Genomic DNA, 21806 nt, shown 5'->3' on the forward strand with positions numbered 1-21806 from the left:
ATATAGTTCCAAATGTGCATGCCTTAAAGTAACAAAAACCTGAGTTGTAGGCCTAATACCTTCCCTAAGCTTAGTACAAAATTGTGCACCAAACCCTAGAATCATGTTGCGTTGCGTTGCGCTACATGCCTACAAAAGGGGATCAAAACTGTTTCATTGCATTGGCATTGTGGTCATCGCATTGCATTAATTACAGATAATTATTTTGTTGACATGACTTGGTTATAATTGCATCCTTATTCATCAAGTAGTACGAGCACAACGTATCGTGACACAATCAGTGACAAACGTGTGTGTGTACTGTAAGTGTGTGTTTGTGTGTGTACTGTAAATGTATGCGTGCGTTTCCTCATCAAACCCTGGTGACTCCACACTAATCTAACAGAGATGGAGTTGACAAAGACATGCTCAATTAACTTCCCCAACCACTAAATTAGTCCATAAAAATAGTTTCCTCTCCCAGTTGAATAAAAGTTAAACAACTTCAGTCATATTCTCCGTAACAGCACACTAGGACAATGTTTTGAAGTCTTTGTAGCAGCCCCTAAAGTGGAGTTGCAATGAAGAAGCTGTAGAATTAGAATTTCTGTTGTTTCTATTGAATGAGTTGCTATTCAGGACCAAGTTTTTCAAAAGTTATCTATCTGGATTTCGGGTATCAAATAGGGTTAAATGGCATGGAAATAGAATGAATAGAACAGCGATCCCCATTCAAGTCACTGAGTTGTCCGATCTATTAATTCTATTTCAATATATATATATTTTTTTAGAAAACTGGGCCTTGGTGACTGAGTGATTGACAGACTTCCTGAGGATGGGATGGGTCAAGACAGGGGATTGTGGGATGTCAGAGAACCACAATGGGGTCACAGCCCTGGTGCCAGATTCACCACTAACTGGATTTTCATTGGAACTGAACCCACCCTGTCACCGACAGCCTTAACTCTGGCCTGGCCAGGAGCCATGGGGAGGCCAATGCCAACCAGATACACACACACACACAGACACACACACACACACACACACACAGACAGACAGACAGACAGACAGACAGACAGACAGAACAATGCCTCTGGAAATAGTCATGTATAGTAATCATGTATAGTAACAATAGAAAAATCTACGTTTTCAACAGAAGTGACTCAACATATCGAGTGTCAATAAATCACGTTGTGAATACTGATTACCTCATTGACGCTGACCTCATACTCTAGCTATTATACGCTATCCGTTATCAGTTGTTTATATGCTCTAATCCGGAGCCAAGCCAGATACCCGCCCAAACCGCATCATCATCGGGCAAGCCTGCCTCTCTGGCTCGATCATTTCCAAACAACCCTCCCTCTTCCGCAAAAAAAACTAGAGGCTCGGATAAAAACCGAGAGAAGCAGAGCAGCGATCACACTTCATCGTCAACCCGCCCTGGACCCCCGAAACCAACTGTCACTAGAGGGATATTGAGGACTAGGAACATACCATACACAAGGACAAGGTAAGAATATCGATGTCAATACAACCACATTGCCTTCTGTTTTCCAGATTTCAGTTGGTGTTTAGGCTTTTGTAGAAGTGATTGCATTAGACTACAACATTTTGCGGATTATTTATGTATAGCAAGCAGACTTCCTTCATCATGGAGTGGATTTAGTCCGCTAAATAACAGTTGATTTCTAATGGAATGCCAAAGGATTTCAGTAATAACGTTACTGTACTCAAATGGAATGTCAAATCAAATTTCAATGAACTTTTAACGTTATTTCCCCCACGTTTGTTTTAATCGAGTTTTTCCATGCTTTGCCCTTGTGCATATTTTTAATCTGAATGCATAGGTAGGCTAATTATAATTAAGTCATTATGGCAGTTTCTCATAGGTTGTTGTTTTGGATGCTTAGAAATGTTTTTATTTATCTTATCTATAGATGAGATTACATAGTTGAATCTATACTTTAGTGTTTCCCTTAATTTATTTATCAGGAATATGGGCCAATTCAATTACATCTAGATTTGGTTTATAAACTACTGTATGTCCTATGGAGACCTGGGTTCCAATACGTATGTATTTGAGGTATTTAAAATAAAATAAAATTCTGTGTATTTGAGTATTTTAAAATAAACAGTCCAAAACAAATACTTGTATTTGAGTATTTGAATGGTTATTTGTAAAAAAAGTATTTTAAAATAACATTTTCAAATACCTTTGTTAAATGCATGGGAATGTAATTTAGTCAGTGTATTTGAGTATTTTCAAATACTTTCCAGGGGTATTTCCAAATACATTTCGATATTCAACTACTTGTCTTTTCAAGGAAAAAATATCTGAATACTTCATTCGAAATCTATGTAAAAGTAATTGAGATATTTGAAATAGTATTTGAACCCAGGTCTGGTCCTATGGGAATTTGGATCAGTTAAGGGTGTAAATGGCAAGCATATATTTACACTCTTGGTTCCTATTGTGTAGGCCAGTTATGCTCCATTACTTACACAGTATATAGCTCTCATGTATTTCAGGTCTATGCCATTCTTGTCACCTGATGGTGGATGTCTCCGCACCTTGGCACATGTAGGCTATGTTGGGAGTGACAGAGTTAGTCAGTCAAAAGGAATTCACCTATTAGTGCTTTCTCACTGCTCAAATCAACTACTGCTGACCATTCCCTGCCACATCTCTCTCTCCCACATTCCTCTCCCCTTCCATCACAAATCTTTCACACCCAAACTCATCTCTCTTTCTCCATCCCTCCACCTCTCTCTCTCCATTCATCTCTCTTTATCCCTTTCTCCACTTGATACTCTTGTATTCTTTCACTAATGTCATCATTCTCGCTCCATCCCTCCACCTCTCTCGCCATCCCTCCACCTCTCTCTCCATTCTTCGCTCTCTATCCCTCTCTCTCAACCTAATACTCCCCTCACATTCTGTTTCATACCGTCATCTCTCTCCCACCTTTCTCTCCAGTGTTCATCTCACTATCCCGCTCTCATTTCATCATCCATCAGCTCTCTCAGTAATCAACAGCTCTAAAATGAGGTCATTCTTAAACTTCTTGTTGCAAATAGTTGTAACAAGTGAAGCAGTGTTATTTCAGATAACAGGACGGAGATTACACAGAGAAAATGTTTATTGGAATGTGGTTCCCTGGAGGTAGCTGTGTGTGTGTGTGTGTGTGTGTGTGTGTGTACAGTTGAAGTCGGAAGTTTACATACACCTTAGCCAAATACATTTAAACTCAGTTTTTCACAATTCCTGACATTTAATCCTAGTAAAAATTCCCCGTCTTGGGTCAGTTAGGATCACCACTTTATTTTAAGAATGTGAAATGTCAGAATAATAGTAGAGAGAATGATTTATTTCAGCTTTTATTTCTTTCTTCACATTCCCAGTGGGTCAGAAGTTTACATACACTCAATTAGTATTTGGTAGCATTGCCTTTAAATTGTTTAACTTGGGTCAAATATTTCGGGTAGCCTTCCACAAGCTTCCCACAATAAGTTGGGTGAATTTTGGCCCGTTCCTCCTGACACAGCTGGTGTAATTGAGTCAGGTTTGTAGGCCTCCTTGCTCACACACGCTTTTTCAGTTCTGCCAACAAATTTCCTATAGGATTGGGGTCAGGGCTTTGTGATGGCCACTCCAATACCTTGACTTTGTTGTCGTTAAGCTATTTTGCCACAACTTTGGAAGTATGCTTGGGGTCATTGTCCATTTGGAAGACCCATTTGCGACCAAGCTTTAACTTCCTGACTGATGTCTTGAGATATTGCTTCAATATATCCACATACTTTTCCTACCTCATGATGCCATCTATTTTGTGAAGTGCACCAGTCCCTCCTGCAGGAAAGCACCCCCCGTGCTTCACAGTTGGGATGGTGTTCTTCGGCTTGCAAGCATTCCCCTTTTTCCTCCAAACATAACGATGGTCATTATGGCCAAACAGTTCTATTTTTGTTTCATCAGACCAGAGGACATTTCTCCAAAAGTACGATCTTTGTCCCCATGTGCGGTTCTAAACTATAGTCTGGCTTTTTTATGGCAGTTTTGAAGCAGTGGCTTCTTCCTTGCTGAGCGGCTTTTCAGGTTATGTTGATACAAGACTTGTTTTACTGTGGATATAGATACTTTTGTACCTGTTTCCTCCAGCATCAACACAATGTCCTTTGTTCTGGGATGAATTTGCACTTTTGGTAACAAAGTAAGTTCATTTTTAGGAGACAGAACATGTCTCCTTCCTGAGAGGTATGATGGCAGCGTGTTCCCATGGTGTTTATACTTGCATACTATTGTTTGTCCGGATGAACTTGATACTTTCAGGCATTTGGAAATTGCTCCCAAGGATGAACCAGACTTGTGGAGGTCTACAATTTTATTTCTGAGGTCTTGGCTGATTTTCCCATGATGTCAAGCAAAGAGGCACAGAGTTTGAAGGTAAGCCTTGAAAGACATCCACAGGTACACCTCTAATTGAGTCAAATGATGTCAATCAGAAGCTTCTAAAGCCACGACATCATTTTCTGTAATTTTCCAAGCCGTTTAAAGGCACTGTCAACTTAGTGTTTGTAAACTTCTGACCCACTGGAATTGTGATACAGTGACTTATAAGTGAAATAATCTGTCTATAATTGTTGGAAAAATTACTTGTGTCATGCACAAAGTATATGTCCTAACCACCTTGCCAAAACTATAGTTTGTTAGCAAGAAATGTGTGGAGTGATTGAAAAACAAGTTTTAATGACTCCAACCTAAGCGTATGTAAACTTCCGACTTTAACTGTATGTGTGCGTGTGTTGGTTCCACCTCGTGCCTGACTAGCCCTGTATATAATTGTAGGCTTTAAGCAGCTCTCTTAACTTGGGATTTCCTCTGGACAGCATCTCTCAGTACTACAGCACACTCTTAGTGTCCTCGGATACACTGTGAATGAACGAGACAAACATGAGGTGGCTCACATGCACCACCATCAGGACAGGGTCCCTTCCAGGAACCGGCTGACGATTAAGGGGCTACATAGTAGTCCAAACTCAGCTATGTTGCTTAGTAACAAGTTGATCCCAGATCATTGCTTACGGATCAGTGCATTTAGTGCATTCTTTGCTCTGAATGAGTATCGTAGTCTGTTAGTGAGTATTGTAGTGGGTTGTGTCACCAGGCATTGTGTGGCGGTGCTCTGTCTCAGTGCACTCAGTGCTCTGTCTGATTCACAGGTCATGAGTGACTGGCCTTCTGTGGTCACTGGTCGGCCAGTCTGTCTGGTCATAGAGTGATACGTTTAGTGGGTTTAATTTGTTAGACAGTGGGAGCTCTATTTGATATGTCTAATTTTAAAATGTGATCTGATGGCTCTTTATGTATAATCTCTCTATCTATCCATCCATTGGTCCATCCTTCTTCCCTATTACCTCTACCCTTTCTCTCCGCAGCCTACGGTTGATGATTCAACTATTCTCTCCATACAGCTAGCTGCGGTCGACTCATTCACTACCCTGCTGACTTCAGGGGGTTGCTTTCCCCTCTTTCTCCTCTTTGTATTCTGTTACTTTGTCACTTTTCCCTCTTTCTCTCTCACCCTTTTTCTCTTATGTCGCTCCTTTCTCTTTCGCCTGAATCTCTACTTTTTCTTCTAATCTTTCTTCTCTCCCTCTTCTCCCCCTTCCCTCTCTCTAAACCGGAATGTTTTTCTGTGGCTACATTCACCGTCTCTCCGATGAACAGAGCAGGTGTTATACCGTAGATGCATCCCAAATTGTACCCTATTTCCTATTTAGTGCACTACTTTTGTCCAGAGCCCTTGTAGTGCACTAAATAGAGAATACGGTGCCATTTGTCACACAGACCATGTGTAGAGTGGGCATGAAAGACCACAATGGCCCCTCTGTAGTAGACCCCCACACCAGACCCCCTTTAGAGGGGTTTAGATAAAGACCCTGGTATAGCAGGCATGGCTCCAGCCAAGTAGCTTACCATACCTAAGTAACACATAGTGTCATCACAGTGTTAGGTCAGTGGTCATAGGCAGACGTCAGATTTCATGACATGTGTTATATCATTATTATGACACAGTTAATAACTTAGTATAGTCCTTATGATAGTGTGGGCGCAACATATCCAGTGTCTCGTCCCCAAAAAGTAATGACGAGACATTGTCGCGTGTGCACCCTCTCTGGCCTTTAGGTCACCAGGCTGCTCGTTATGGCGCACACCTGTCACTATCGTTACGTGCACCTGTGCGTCATCAGACTCACCTGGACTCCATCACTTCCCTGACTACCTGCCCTATATTTGTCACTCCCTTTGGTTCCTTCCCCAGGCGTTATTGTTTCTGTTCCTGTGTCATGTCTGTGCGTTGTTTGTGTTGTTTTGCATTATGTTACGTTTATTTATTAAAACACTCACTCCCTGAACTTGCTTCCTGACTCTCAGCGCACATGTTACAGACATAGAAAATAAGACTATTGTAGAGTATTGGAAACAAACCTAGGAAGAGAAGGAAAGGAAGATAATTAGCTAGAACCAAACCACAGGTGCGTATCATTCTAGTTCACTCTGGTTCAATGTGATGCTTATCAGATCACTCCTATGGCTGCCTGGTTTCCCTCAGTGCAGAGTAAACTCTGTAATAACTGTGTTAAGGGTATGCCATCATGGCACATACAGTGCCTTGCGAAAGTATTCGGCCCCCTTGAACTTTGCGACCTTTTGCCACATTTCAGGCTTCAAACATAAAGATATAAAACTGTATTTTTTTGTGAAGAATCAACAACAAGTGGGACACAATCATGAAGTGGAACAACATTTATTGGATATTTCAAACTTTTTTAACAAATCAAAAACTGAAAAATTGGGCGTGCAAAATTATTCAGCCCCTTTACTTTTAGTGCAGCAAACTCTCTCCAGAAGTTCAGTGAGGATCTCTGAATGATCCAATGTTGACCTAAATGACTAATGATGATAAATACAATCCACCTGTGTGTAATCAAGTCTCCGTATAAATGCACCTGCACTGTGATAGTCTCAGAGGTCCGTCAAAAGCGCAGAGAGCATCATGAAGAACAAGGAACACACCAGGCAGGTCCGAGATACTGTTGTGAAGAAGTTTAAAGCCGGATTTGGATACAAAAAGATTTCCCAAGCTTTAAACATTCCAAGGAGCACTGTGCAAGCGATAATATTGAAATGGAAGGAGTATCAGACCACTGCAAATCTACCAAGACCTGCCGTCCCTCTAAACTTTCAGCTCATACAAGGAGAAGACTGATCAGAGATGCAGCCAAGAGGCCCATGATCACTCTGGATGAACTGCAGAGATCTACAGCTGAGGTGGGAGACTCTGTCCATAGGACAACAATCAGTCGTATATTGCACACATCTGGTCTTTATGGAAGAGTGGCAAGAAGAAAGCCATTTCTTAAAGATATCCATAAAAAGTGTTGTTTAAAGTTTGCCACAAGCCACCTGGGAGACACACCAAACATGTGGAAGAAGGTGCTCTGGTCAGATGAAACCAAAATTGAACTTTTTGGCACCAATGCAAAACGTTATGTTTGGCGTAAAAGCAACACAGCTGAACACGCCATCCCCACTGTCAAACATGGTGGAGGCAGCATCATGGTTTGGGACTGCTTTTCTTCAGCAGGGACAGGGAAGATGGTTAAAATTGATGGGAAGATGGATGGAGCAAAATACAGGACCATTCTGAAAGAAAACCTGATGGAGTCTGCAAAAGACCTGAGACTGGGACGGAGATTTGTCTTCCAACAAGACAATGATCCAAAACATAAAGCAAAATCTACAATGGAATGGTTCAAAAATAAACATATCCAGGTGTTAGAATGGCCAAGTCAAAGTCCAGACCTGAATCCAATCGAGAATCTGTGGAAAGAACTGAAAACTGCTGTTCACAAATGCTCTCCATCCAACCTCACTGAGCTCGAGCTGTTTTGCAAGGAGGAATGGGAAAAAATGTCAGTCTCTCGATGTGCAAAACTGATAGAGACATACCCCAAGCAACTTACAGCTGTAATCGCAGCAAAAGGTGGCGCTACAAAGTATTAACTTAAGGGGGCTGAATAATTTTGCACGCCCAATCTTTCAGTTTTTGATTTGTTAAAAAAGTTTGAAATATCCAATAAATGTCGTTCCACTTCATGATTGTGTCCCACTTGTTGTTGATTCTTCACAAAAAAATACAGTTTTATATCTTTATGTTTGAAGCCTGAAATGTGGCAAAAGGTCGCAAAGTTCAAGGGGGCCGAATACTTTCGCAAGGCACTGTATATATGCACAGTCCCATACACCATAACATACACACATAGCTCCCTCATTAAGATGTATTGGTATGGGAAAATAATATTTTACCAACAGCAACGTCAGTATTATTGTATAACTGCACACTTTGAAGTTGTTTCCTCTAGTTAGTTCTTATCCTCACTCTAGCAGCTGTAGATCAGTATTTCAAAACATCCTTATTCAGTTTGATGATCGTCCTGATTTTTGACTAGAGTACTGTGTACTGCTGTGCTGAGTTAAGTAAAACACCAACCTCTGACCCTAACACCTAAGCCTTACTTCCTTATATCCCTTGAGAGGTGAAATGGCCGCTGTCTGAGTCTCTATCTGCTGAAGCATTCCTGTGGTCACTGGTCAGCATGTCACCCATCCTTACTGTACAGGTCGGCTAGGTCACTCAGACTGACAGGGGGAGTAGGAGCTGTGCTCAGCACTTTGAGACAATTCTGTTAGCGTAATCAGAATCAGAATCACCATTATTCGCCAAGTCTGCTGCATGACTAAACACTGAAAGGAGTTACCTGCATACTGATGTGGTTGTTGTGGGGGAGTTTGATTTGTTTGTGTGTCTGAATTATTAGCCTAGTGTTCTGGTTTGAGGCTGATGCTCTTGATGGTCTATAACTGACTAAACTCCAACAGCAGGCTTCAACAGTCTCTCATTCACATCAACACTCAGACTTGATCTACTAAGAGAGCAGAGGTTTCCTCTGGCCCTCATGTGTCTGAAGGGAATATACGGTCATACATTTTTCTGTAGAAACCACTAACTAACTAGGTGGGACAGACAATTGCCTCCTAATCCGTGATAGGAAATGAGTTAAACTCTCAACTAAAAGCGAGAGAAAAAACAAATGCCAATTGTTTCCCTTTTTATCTTGTAAAATGCTGCCAACAAAATAGGGCTGTGCAACTATATATGTGTGTTTGTGTTTTAGTGTGGGTGCATGTGTGTGTGTTGGATCATGTAAGAGCTGGTTTAGTAGAATCATTGCCAGGCCACAAACCTACACAGACACACCGCATTGTGGGATTATCAAACAGCAATTGATAATCCTGTGGTGTCTGAGGCAGCCTCGCTTTGTGACGTGTGTGTGTGTGTGTGTGTGTGTGTGTGTGTGTGTGTGTGTGTTATAGACACATGTTAATGATAGAAGAAGTCTGTTGCATGACTAAACGTGTGTGTGGGTCTGGACATGGGGACTACACTCTTAGAAAAAAGCAGAACATAAAATGGTTACCCGGCTGTCCCCATGAGAGAACCCTTTGAAGAACTATTTTTGGCTACAGGTAAAACCCTTTTGGTTCCATGTAGAACCCTTTCTACAGAGGGTTCTACATGGAACCCAAAAGAGGTCTACCTGGAACCAAAAAGGGTTATACCTGGAACCAAAAAGGGTTATACCTGGAACCAAAAAGGGTTATACCTGGAACCAAAAAGGGTTATACCTGGAACCAAAAAGGGTTATACCTGGAACCAAAAAGGGTTATACCTGGAACCAAAAAGGGTTATCCTATGGGGACAGCCAAATAACCTTTTTGGAACCCTTTTTGCTAAGAGTGTATGTGTGTGTGACAGATACAGCATCAAAGTGAGTGACATGGGACACACAGGCTCAGTGTTAGCAGGAAACATATGGCCTGGTCTGACAGACTAGAGGGAGGGACGGTAGGAAACAGAGAACAGAACACAGCGGAACAGCTGCACCAAGGAAACCGGGATGGAAACTAAACCCAGCGAGGAAAAACTCATGCTCTGCCAGAGAGGCTCAGCTAGGGTATAGAAAAAACCGCCTGAATACACCTGGGGGTTTCCTCCAGCTGAGAAACACCTGGCTTGAAAGGGATATGTACCCTTCTCTCTGTGTGTGTGTGTGTGTGTGTGTGTGTGTGTGTGTGTGTGTGTGTGTGTGTGTGTGTGTGTGTGTGTGTGTGTGTGTGTGAGTTCCACAAGTACAGTCCTGCAGTCATCCCAGTGAAAGACTCAGGGAGTCTTTTTTCCAGGAACATCTTGTCTTTGTGTCTTGTGAGTTGATTAGCTTCACGTTCCTGAGCTGTGTGTGTGTGTTTGCCAGCGTAGCAGTTTGACCTCATTTATATCAAAACAACAGCGCTATTAGCCCAGTCAGACACATATGATGAGTCAGACAACCGCCAGCCGGCTGCGGTGTGTGTGTGTGTGTGCGTCTGAAGTTTATATGTTGGTCTTGGTCCCATCCAATGACCACAGTGCTGGAGTCTTCTTCAGTCTCTTTTCACTCTTTCCATCTTCCGTGAACTTTCTAGGTTTTCCACCTTTTGTCTTTCTCCTTTGTCTTCCCCCCTCTCTCTAAGGTTGAGTCATGGTTAGTCACAGTTGACAGAGAGGCAATGGTTCCTAACAGGGTTTTGCAGTGCATCTCCAATCTGACATGTATGTTTACAGAGAGAAGTAGATTCATTCACATTTTATTCCAATGTTTATTTTATTCCAATGACTGTGATATGTGGTTGTCTTACAATCCCTAGTTGAATGCACTTACTGTATGGCGCTCTGGATAAGAGCGTCTACGAAGTGACCTAAATGTAAAATTCCATTAGCAGACATTCTTACCCAGAGCAACCTACAGTGTTGCCAAATAGCACGATCATCACAACTCTGCCATCACCACACATAAAAAAAACAACCTAAGTTATAAATGTCAGTTTAAACTAAGTGTGTTGTGTGGTTAGTCGCTTGTGCAAAAAGGCTTTTTGGAGTCAGACTAAAGTAAAGTTGCCGGTCATTTCCCCCCTCTTCTCCTCTCATCTCTCTGTGTTGTCGTGAGTCATTCTACCCGCCCTACATCTGCTCGTCTCTTTAGGAACCGCTTCCATACTGCCCTGGCTTGGAATGTTGGGAAAGGGCTTCAGCAATGATTTGTCAGCTCACACACTCAGATACACGCATACACAGCTCTTTAGACTTCCCCTTGCGTGTCCGGCTGTGTTTAGGTTTTTTTGACACTGTTCTTTGTTCCTTAGGATTAAGGGCTATGGTCTCTGTTAGACACTCATTCACTGGAAGGAGAGAGAAAGCGTGAAGAGGGTCTCTGTCCTGTTTATCCCAGAGGGAGCACAATCTTGTAAACACAGCGGACAATGGTTATGAGTAGGGAGGTGAGACGAGGACAGGGGGCAGGAGGTAGTGGCAGAAGTTCTGCAGAGGGACAAAGGAATATTTTCTTTATTTAAGCTTTATTTAACTAGGCAAGTCGGTTAAGAAAAAATTCTTATTTACAATGACGGCCTACCAGGGAACAGTGGGTTAACTGCCTTGTTCAGGGGCAAAACAACATATTTTTACCTGGTCAGCTCTGGGATTCAAACCAGCAACCTTTCGGTTACTGGACCAATGCTCTAAACACTAAGCTACCTGCCACCCCATGTTATGTATCAAACTACAGGATACATTTTCTGTCATCAAAGTTATTTCCAACGTAAACACAGACTCACTCTGTTGATTCTGATACTGTACATGCAGTTGGCATCAGTATGACTTCTGCACATGCACACACGCACACACACACACACACACACACAAATGCTACTCCACACCCACGGACCTTAGTTTCTTCTCCGTAATGAGTTTCGGATCTGAGTAACTCCCCCACCAAATGTGAAAACATTCGGGGCCGCCTGATTGGTCCAGAAACCGATGGGTTGGGCCAGAGTTGGACAATATGTCATTGGCTTTGATATTCTGATTGGTTAGAGACGATCCACCTGCTGATTACTTTGTTTTGTAAACGCCCCTCGTGCACCTCATCACCACAAACGACTTCAATAAAGTCCGTCTCAGACTTCAGTATGTAGTGTACGACAGAGCAGCGGAAGAGCCATCAGCAATGCCCTCCAATTCCCCAAAACATTACACCTTTCTCTTTCTTTTACTCAAAGGAAAGGAAAGGTCAGGGTCAGGGTTTGTGGAAGGGTCCATCCATCCTCTACACACATCAGAGTATTATAATGGTGACATCAAATCGAATCACATTTTATTGGTCGCATTCATATATATATTTAGCAGATGTTATTGTGGGTGTAGTGAAATGCTTGTGTTCCTAGCTCCAACAGTGCAGTAGTATCTAACAATTCACAACAATACACACAAATCTAAAAGTAAAAGAATGGAATTAAGAAATATATAAATATTAGATTGAGCAATGGTGGGAGTGGCATAGACTAAAATACAGTAGAATAGAATACAGTATATGCATATGAGATGAGTAAAGCAGAATGTAAAAATGATTTCAACATTATTAAAGTGACTAGTGTTCCATTATTAAAGAGGCCAGTGATTCCAAGTCTATGTACACAGGGCAGAAGCCTCTAAGGTGCAGGGTTACGTAACCGGGTGGAAGCCGGCTAGTTGGACCTGTTGTTCACTAGGATATGTTTTGAACCCAATGACTTGACTTGTCCTGAAACAACCAAAATAGTCTCTTTCACATAGCTCAGTCAAACCTTTACTTATGTATGTTCCAGCAGAAAAGATCCAGACACAACCATGGCCAGAATATTGGGACTGCTGCTCTTCCTGTCAGCTCTCTGCTGCGCCCTAGCGGACAAAGTAGGTACCACACCCACTGCACAAACCACAGCTACAGAAAGATATAGAAGTTGTCCTTTGGTGCAGGTCTAAGATCAGCTTAACCTCTCAAAATGCGTCAGGTGGAAAATGCAAAATTGACCATAGATCTGCGTCTAGAGTTAACTTCATCACTACTGTTGCCATGCAGACAGTTAACTTCATCACTACTGTTTGTTGGTATGTGGAGCTTTGAAATCACTTCTTACCTCTCCCGTGGCAGATTGAGCTCCGTCGCGCGAAGAGAGGAACACGCTACTATAGAGGTGAGCTTGGATCGCCCGCTCTACCCTCTACAACTGGGTCAATCTACCCTCACCCTCTGACACCCCACGTCTGTCCCTCTCGCCACACTTATCATGTGTTAGCTACAATCAATCATTTGTTTGTGTGTCACTTACACCTTGTCTTTGAATCTTACTGTCTCTCTTGTAGTAAATGACTCATGTTTGTCTCTCTCTGTGTGTATGTCTGTCTCTCTGTCTTTGTGTCTTTGTGTGTGTGTGTGTGTGGGTGTGTGTGTGTGTGTGTGTGTGTGTGTCCCTTTACCTGTGTGGGTGTGTATGTCTCTGTGTGTGTCTGTGTGTCTGTCTGCCTGTCTGTCTATCTGTGTGTCTGTGCCTGTGTATGTGTGTGTGTGTGTCTCAGCGCGTTGTGTGGATGGCCAGTCAGCTGCGGTGCGTGGTTATGGGGACACATGGATGAGATGGAGGGGCCAGCGTGTGGAGTACTGCCGCTGTGCATCACAAGGACGAGAGCGCTGTCACTACGTGCCCGTCATCAGTGAGTGGAAACACAGACACACTTACACAGAAATAGATGCAGACCAACACACACACGCTCACAAACCCCCACACCGTCTAGGCCGGCTGTTACTACACTGTTCAGCCTGTAATTTCTGCCTGTGTATGTGTCTTGTTCTCTTTTCCAGTCTTCCTTTTCCACTGTTTGTCTTTGTTGGATCAACAGTAGTCCCATCCCCCTCCCTCTGTCTGTCTGCCCCCATCTCGCCACTCTCTATTTACAGTACCTCTCTCTTCTGTTTCCTTACTTCCTCCACAATGGAGAGTGGTTGGTGTCGTGGAGAGAGAGGGTGCGGTCTAGGATGGAGAGTCATTAGAACACTCACCCATTGTGACTTTCACCATGTTTTAACACTCTTGGCACAAACCCTCCCGTAAACACATCCCTTCACCCCGACTGCACAACGCTGTGAGGCATGACCACCCTCTCTGATGACAGACAAATCACTTCCATATTCCCCCGCCTGTGTGTGGTTGTGCGCTGTCAACAGAGAAATTGGAGGTTGAAGCTGTTCTGACAAAGGGAAATGATGAGCATTTTTGACGCAAAAGAGGCTAGGACATTTGTTATAAGCGGTGGGCACTTCGTCTGCGCTGCAGCAAATCATTGTTGTTCGCGAAAGAGAAGAGGTGTATAAAATAAAATCCGACATGCCTGACCATCCCTCTCTACATCCCTACCCCCCCCCCCCCCCCCCCCCCCCCCCGCGCCCCTGTAGCCTGCTATCAGTCAAGGTGCTACAACGGGGGAACCTGTAAGGAGGCGGTCTACTCCTCTGACTTCCTGTGCCAGTGTCCACCAGGCTTCACAGGAGCCCAATGTGAGATCAGTAAGTAGAACACGTTCTGAGATCACACCTACAATACACTGTCAATAAATACTTCTCCTCTGGACCCATATGCTACTGAATAACAAGGACAAGGGGATATGACCAGTTTCCATTCTATCCCCTAGTCCCTAGTCCTTATATAGATTCATTTAGCACTATATAGCACCGCTATAAGTGGAATAACACAACCTTAGCGCCGGGCTAATTTGGCTGTGCCCTGCTGCACTGCTATCAAGTCTTATCTAGTACTATCTAGTAGTAATCTTGGTTACCATCATCATTAGACCAGTAGACACGCAGGAAATGGTAGAATGCAATCCTGCTACAATGACTCATAGCTGTTATGGAGTTGTGGTCTGTGGGCCAGCCGGGAGAAAATCTGAAACTCCATGGAACCCAGTGGTTTGCTGACATAAATCAGTTTGTTTTTATTCCGTTTGGAGGCTGTTGTAGACACCCTACCCACTCAACCTTCAACATGTAAATTCCAAATAACATGTTGACTTTTTAATGAGTGCGTTCACAGCCAAATGAGTGAGCCCAGAGTCATATCATGTGACATCATTCACCAATGGTCATTTGTTGAAACCACAGCGGCCAAACTCTCCACATATGACTCTGAGTGAGCCTAGCCAGATCCGTATACTCTCTGAATGAGTTTAATCAATACTCATGCGTGTGTCATTTCATGGATACCATAAGATCAGGGAGCCAAAACACAGAAGAGATGTGTGAGTGAGTCCTTAGTCATGTAACCATGATGCAGGACGACAGGAGGATGACAGACACACAGAGAGACTATCAGGTCAACATGGTTGTTAGGATGTGGTTCCTCATAGATACCAATGACGGTGTCCAAAATGCCACCCTATCCCCGAGGTAGTGCTCTACTTTGGACCACAATCCTTAGTGCCCTGGTCAAAAGTAGTGCGCTATAAAGGAAATGGGGTGCCATTTGGGACATAACCTATGTGTTTGGATGGCTGGATTGTACAGGCTAATTTCTCTCTCTCTCTCTCCACAGACACCAATGAGAAGTGCGTGGTGGGCCAGGGTAAAGGGTACCGTGGTACGTGGAGTATCAGTCGGATCGGCTCAGAGTGTATCAACTGGAACTCTACCACCCTCAGAGGGAAGAAGTTCACCGCCAAGAAACCAGAGGCTAACAGCCTGGGGCTAGGCAACCACAACTTCTGCAGGTACACACACACGCACACACACGCACGTGTACACACGCGCACACACGCATGCACGCACGCACACACACGCAACAATCAAGCCTTCTAGATCAATTTTCCCCTCCCCTGTTCTCTCTCTCTCAGAAATCCAGACAATGATACTAAGCCATGGTGTTATGTCTACAAGGGAAACCAAATAGTCTGGGAGTTCTGTACTCTCTCCAGCTGCCCAGCAGGTAATAACATGATTAACTATGATACCATTATAGTGTACCGGTATTTGGTTACATTGTTGCCTTGCCAAACTATGACAAGAGGCTAAATCAAAAACAGATTGGCACCCAGTTTTCTTTACTGACTAACGTTATTTGGTCCACAGAGTAAATTAAATCTGAGGTCATCTGCGCCTCACCCTGTGTGTTTTTCCAGACCAGAGGTCAGTGGAGTGTGTGCAGGCCTCGGGGCAGACGTACAGGGGGACGAAGGCCGTCACTAAGAGGGGCTCCAGCTGTCTTCCCTGGGACTCACCCCTCATCACCCGCAAGTTCTACAACGCATGGAGGTCTGACGCCAGACAGCTGGGGCTGGGGAGTCACAACTTCTGCAGGTAGGATCAGAAACGTACACAAACTCTCTCTCTCACGCACATATAAACCACAGGAGGTTGGTGGCACCTTAATTGGGGAGGACGGGCTCATGGTAATGGCTGGAGCGGAATGAGTGGATTGGTCTGAAATAGATCAAACACATGGTTTCCATTTGCTCCGTATTATGAGCCGTCCTCCCCTCAGCAGCCTCCACTGATATGCACACACACACACACACACACACACACACACACACACACACACACACACACACACACACTTATACATTCTCTTCTGGCTCTCTTACAGGAACCCAGACGGGGATCTCAGCCCCTGGTGTCACGTCTACAAGAACATGAAGCTGACCTGGGAACTCTGCGATATCACCAAATGCAGTGAGTACCCCGTTACCCTGTTACCATGACTACATTCCAATAATATCGGCCGCAATACGCATCATCGTCCTCTCATGTGCCGGTCAAATGGCCACTGTCTCTTCTGCCAAGTATTTCCATCATCGTCATTACCTACAGTAGCTTACTGTAATGCACATGATAACTAAGAAGACGAGTCAATGTCTGTCAGGATTGTAGTGAGTGAAATGTGTAGGAGGTTCAATTAAGTACACTTGCAACTGTAGTCACACTGTATGAGTACTTGATATTTAATGTCATACTGAACAGTATCTGTTGTTTGTTTTTTAGCGAGGAGACCAACCACCATTACTACTCTAGGCCCCAGGGCTCCCACCAGCAACAACAACAACAGAGGTAGGACAGCCACAAAATAACACATCCAATTCACCTCTACACAGCGTTTCTCCTCCTCCACACCTCCTGCTCTCCTTCGATTCCTCATCCACACCTCCCACTCTCCTGGGCTCCTCAGCTCTCCTTCCCATGAATGTTGAGGTTTTTCTATCTACAAACAGAAAACAAAATCTAATACAAAGGCCGTCCCCCGCGGGTAGGTACCTGTGGCCAGCGTGCTGACAACAATCTCCCCTCCTTCCGTATCCTGGGAGGAGCCCGGAAGAGTGACATCACAGAGCAGCCATGGCAGGCAGCCATAAACGTGTACCGGCCCAGAAACAAAGCACACTTCTTCCAGTGTGGAGGGGTCCTTATAGACTCCTGCTGGGTCCTCTCTGCTGCACACTGCTTCGACGACGGGTAGGTCTAGTACACACACTCATGCACGCATTCACACACATACACATGCATCCACGCACGCAGTGCACACCCACACACATGGGTGTAACTCAGTGATCTGCTGTGTCCGTCAGGTTTAAACCAGAGCGGCTGCAGGTGGTTCTAGGCAGAACGTTTCGTAAGAACTCCTCCGGCAGTGAGCAGATCTTTGAGGTGGAGAAGTACTGGAGTCACGAGAAGTACAACAAGACAACCTTTGACAACGACATTGGTGAGCCAATGCAATGTTAAAGGCCCAGTGCAGTCAAAATTCAGTTTTCCTGTGTTTTGTATCATATTGTACATAAGCTGATGAAAATAATGTATCAGTGTCATTTCCTGTTAGTTGCTGGTTGAAAATACAATTTATATAGGCCTGTTTGCATGGGCCGGAGTTTTGCCTTGACCGATAACAAAGAAAGTTCCAAACCTCTCTGCCAATAACAGCTAGTTTTCAGTTTTCCCCTCCCCACTCAGACCACTCCCAGACAGTCCTAGCTAAATTCTCGCATGAGAAATAGTTTTTACTAAAAAGTCAATTTTAATAGAAAACTATTACGATAAGGTAATTAATTGTCACCCAGAAATGATTTGAAATGAAAATGTCTGCATTTGGGCCTTTAAGCACTGACACGTCAAGCCTTAATAATAACCATGACTAATGGTTATGACATGGCTATGACATGATTATGTAGCATATATGTAGCACATAGTATAGGGCAATTTACTCATTCTCTCCCGGTCCTCCTCCTCCTCGGTGCCCTCTCCTCATCCTCTTCCTCCCTCAGTCTTGATGAAGTTGAAGAGTGATATTGGCCTGTGTGCTGTGAACGCGCCTGAGGTCCTACCCGCCTGTCTGCCTGACCCAGGCCTGGTACTGCCCGACTGGACCGAGTGTGAGATCTCTGGCTACGGCAAGGAGAAAGAGTGTAAGACCGACATCATCCTTTCTTGGAATTCTTAATCTCTTTTTTAAAACTGGTTCTATGGTTTATTTTCTGTAGCCTAAATCACACAGAATCATTTTTAAATACCTAAGGCAGTGTTTCTTAATCCTGGTCATAGGTACCCAAAAGGGGGGACATTTGTATTTGCCCTAGCATCACACTCCTGATTCCACTAATCAAAAGGTTGATGATGAGTTGATAAGAGGAATCAGGTGTGTAGTGCTAGCTAGGGCAAAACTAAACCTTTACAGGATTAAGAAACACTGACCTAAGGGAATACATGCATACATTTAATACAGTATCTTCTGGCGATAACCCTTGCCATCTTTTTTTAATGTAGTCTAGAGATGTAACAATGTTCTATAGTCTATAGGTGCATTGAGGAATGAATCTAATACCCTCCCCTCTCCCCATAGTTGATGCGATATACTCTGAGCGGGTGAAGAGGGGTCACGTGAGGTTGTGGCCTCAGGACCGCTGTGTCCCTCATGTCTTATCTGAACGTGTGGTCACCTCCAACATGCTGTGTGCCGGGGACACCCGGGGTCTGGACGACGCCTGCAAGGTGAGGAGGGCTCTTTTTCTTCCTTCTCCTAAAACTCTCTGTCTGCATCCCAAATGGCGCCCTATTCCTTATATAGTGCATTTGTCCATAGTAGTGCACTATATACGTATGTAGGGAATAGGGTGCCATTTGGCACGTAGTATGCAGCCCTAAGCCCCAAACACTCTCTGCAACACTCAGCACTTAAATAGCTAGTTAGCTGGTACGGTTGAAACAAGTATGTGTCATGTTGGATGTTAGTACTACTGCAAATCTTTATCAAATGGAACTGTATGCCTACTGCTGAACCATGACTGAACCACAACTGACCCATGTCCCTCGTCGCCTCCGCTCCTCTGCAGGGGGACTCTGGTGGTCCTCTTGTCTGTCCCAAGGATGGGAGGATGACTCTGATGGGGCTGATCAGCTGGGGAGATGGCTGTGGGAAGAAAGACAAGCCTGGGGTGTACACACGTGTTACACAATACACTGACTGGATCAGCAGCAAGAAACAGGAAACTAGCCAGTAAACAAACACACAAACACATGCACATACACACACCTGGAGAGAACTTGTGAGAGAATTCATCTGACTCCATCATCAGAGAATTCATCAGACTCCTGTCCATCAATCGCAATGAATGCCTTAACCAAGGAACAGACAACCACTTAACGCACGACAGGAACTGCCAGTACTCCAGTACATTCTGTGTAAGCATTGTTTAACTCTTGTGCTTAGAGGTAGGATGCAGTAAGGTCAGAAAAAACTAAGAAAACAATGTCTCCAAAGTGAATAGACTGTTAATCAGTCCAGCTCAGTGCCTTCCAGCTGATTCCTGTTCTACCCAGAGCTATATATCTCCATATGCAGCTCACAGAATGTTGGACATTTACTTTGCACACAAGGTTCCATAGGAATGTAAATAGCCACTCCAATTAACATTTTTCAGTTCATTTAGAGGGAATTTTACATTGGTGGCTTGCTGTCTGAATGTTGCCATGTTACATCAGTGCATATATTACCCAATCCCACTATAACATTAACCACAAGACAATCTGCTGGATCAGAGTCAATGTAAGACAGCGGCTGCATTCCAAACTGATCCTTGAACTGCATGAACAAAGGGGTTGAGTTGTCAAATTGGAATAAAGCCAGAGCCTGAACACAGCCACCATTATCTGTCTCCATTCCATAAGCGTTGGGTTGAGCCCAGCGATCAGCATGTACAGTATTTTAATGTTGGTTTTATGTTGAAAAGGACTGGGAGGTGTTTGCAATGACTGGGTGTATGTACTGTATCTAACATAAGCTCTTTGCTTGCAAAGCACTTGGACTCCACTTCCCTCCCATAGTATAGTATTTGGTTATGTTTGAGTGGGTGTTCATATTATGTAGTATCTCATAAACATACACTCTCTCAAGGACAGTAATGTTTTACTTGTGTGTATTAAGTTAATATTTATGTCTATTAATATTACACTTTTTTTCCTACTGTAATAGTTTATGTTTTTTTAGTAGTTCAATGTGTTGTGTTTTGGAATTGCTGTTTATGTTGATCATTTATTTCTGGGGCTATCATAAGAATGACATACACCCGTCTCTTTAAATAAAAAAAACATTTAAGTGAAGTTGATGGTTGATCTCTTCAATTTCTGTTGTTGTTACTGGGGTAAGCTGTGCCATAGACTGGAGGAAGCCTAGAGGAAGCCTAGAGGAAGCCTAGAGGAAGCCTAGAGGCCTAGACACATAACAGCACATACACACAGAAGTCATTTTAATGAATGTATCATCATGCCAGCACACACTGATTCCTTCCAAATCACTCATTGTTGAATTTACGATTTCCAACTTGTTGTGTAATGTTTATGTCCAATGGCCGATGAGCACCGATACGTTTTATCTATAATTTTTCTTCATTATTTCTCTTGATGATGGTGCCGGAGGGGATGGCTACCGTCTTATCAGCTCTCAACTAACCATACTATTTTGTTAGTTTTTTCGCTTGGTTCGTAACTTGTTTTGTGCATAATGTTGCTGCTGCCATCTCTTATGACCGAAAAGAGCTTCTGGACATCAGAACAGCGATTACTCACCTCAAATTGGACAAATACTTTTTCTTTAATGAGTCGGATTGGAAGGATATACTTCAATCACCCGAACAGACCCTCATCCCCGTCATTCGCTGGAGAAGGAAACTGAGATGTTGTGGAAAAAGATCAGGGTGCCTTGTGAGGATCAGGCAACGATTGGCTAAATTGCCTTTCCCTTCCGTCCTGCTAGCTAACGTTCAATCGCTGGAAAATAAATGGGATGAACTGAAAGCACGTATATCCTACCAACGGGACATTAAAAACTGTAATGTCTTATGTTTCACCGAGTTGTGGCTGAATGACGACATTAAGAACATACAGCTGGTGGGTTATACACTCTATCAGCAGGATAGAACAGCAGCCTCTGGTAAAGACTCGGAGCAGGGGCCTATGCATATATGTAAATAATAGCTGGTGCACAATATCTAAGGAAGTCTCGAGGTTTTACTCACCTGAGGTAGAGTATCTCATGATAAGCTGTTGACCACACTATCTACCGAGAGAGTTTTCATCTGCATTTTTCGTAGCTGTCTTACATACCACCACAGGCCGATGCTGGCACTCCTAGAGGCCGGGGACTTTAATGCAGGGAAACTTAAATCAGTTTTACCTAATTTCTATCAGCATGTTAAATGTGCAACCAGAGGGAAAAAAAATTCAAGACCACCTTTACTCCACACACAGAGACGTGTACAAAGCTCTCCCTCGCCCTCCATTTGGCAAATCTGACCATAATTCTATTCTTC

General features: G+C 43.6%; 1 protein-coding gene across 2 annotated transcripts; it reads left to right on the top strand.

Annotated features, from left to right (window-relative positions):
* Positions 1-998: 998 nt before the first annotated feature.
* LOC110525815 (tissue-type plasminogen activator) lies at positions 999-20598 on the top strand. Of its 2 annotated transcripts, none has more exons than XM_036979957.2 (15): positions 999-1492; positions 12791-12872; positions 13114-13156; positions 13539-13673; positions 14413-14523; positions 15548-15722; positions 15846-15937; positions 16131-16308; positions 16598-16683; positions 16993-17058; positions 17259-17460; positions 17574-17710; positions 18267-18407; positions 18842-18990; positions 19332-20598. In XM_036979957.2, the coding sequence occupies exons 2-15, from the start codon at positions 12810-12812 to the stop codon at positions 19497-19499; spliced, it is 1746 nt and encodes a 581-aa protein (XP_036835852.1). In that variant the 5' UTR covers positions 999-1492; positions 12791-12809; the 3' UTR covers positions 19500-20598. The 2 variants fall into 2 exon arrangements, with proteins under 2 accessions (XP_036835852.1, XP_036835851.1); XM_036979956.2 differs by having other exon boundaries at positions 1009-1492; positions 12788-12872.
* Positions 20599-21806: the final 1208 nt, after the last annotated feature.

The sequence above is a fragment of the Oncorhynchus mykiss genome, chromosome 6 (genome assembly GCF_057628025.1).
Source record: "Oncorhynchus mykiss isolate SJ-2025 chromosome 6, ASM5762802v1, whole genome shotgun sequence".
Taxonomy (NCBI): domain Eukaryota; kingdom Metazoa; phylum Chordata; class Actinopteri; order Salmoniformes; family Salmonidae; genus Oncorhynchus; species Oncorhynchus mykiss.

Excerpts from the sequence above, each read along its gene's own strand:
- LOC110525815 (XM_036979957.2), top strand. The coding sequence starts at position 12,810 with ATGGCCAGAATATTGGGACTGCTGCTCTTCCTGTCAGCTCTCTGCTGC. Across the intron at positions 15,938-16,130 it reads TCTCTCCAGCTGCCCAGCAG|ACCAGAGGTCAGTGGAGTGT; the intron begins GTAATAACATGA and ends GTGTTTTTCCAG. Across the intron at positions 18,991-19,331 it reads GTCTGGACGACGCCTGCAAG|GGGGACTCTGGTGGTCCTCT; the intron begins GTGAGGAGGGCT and ends GCTCCTCTGCAG.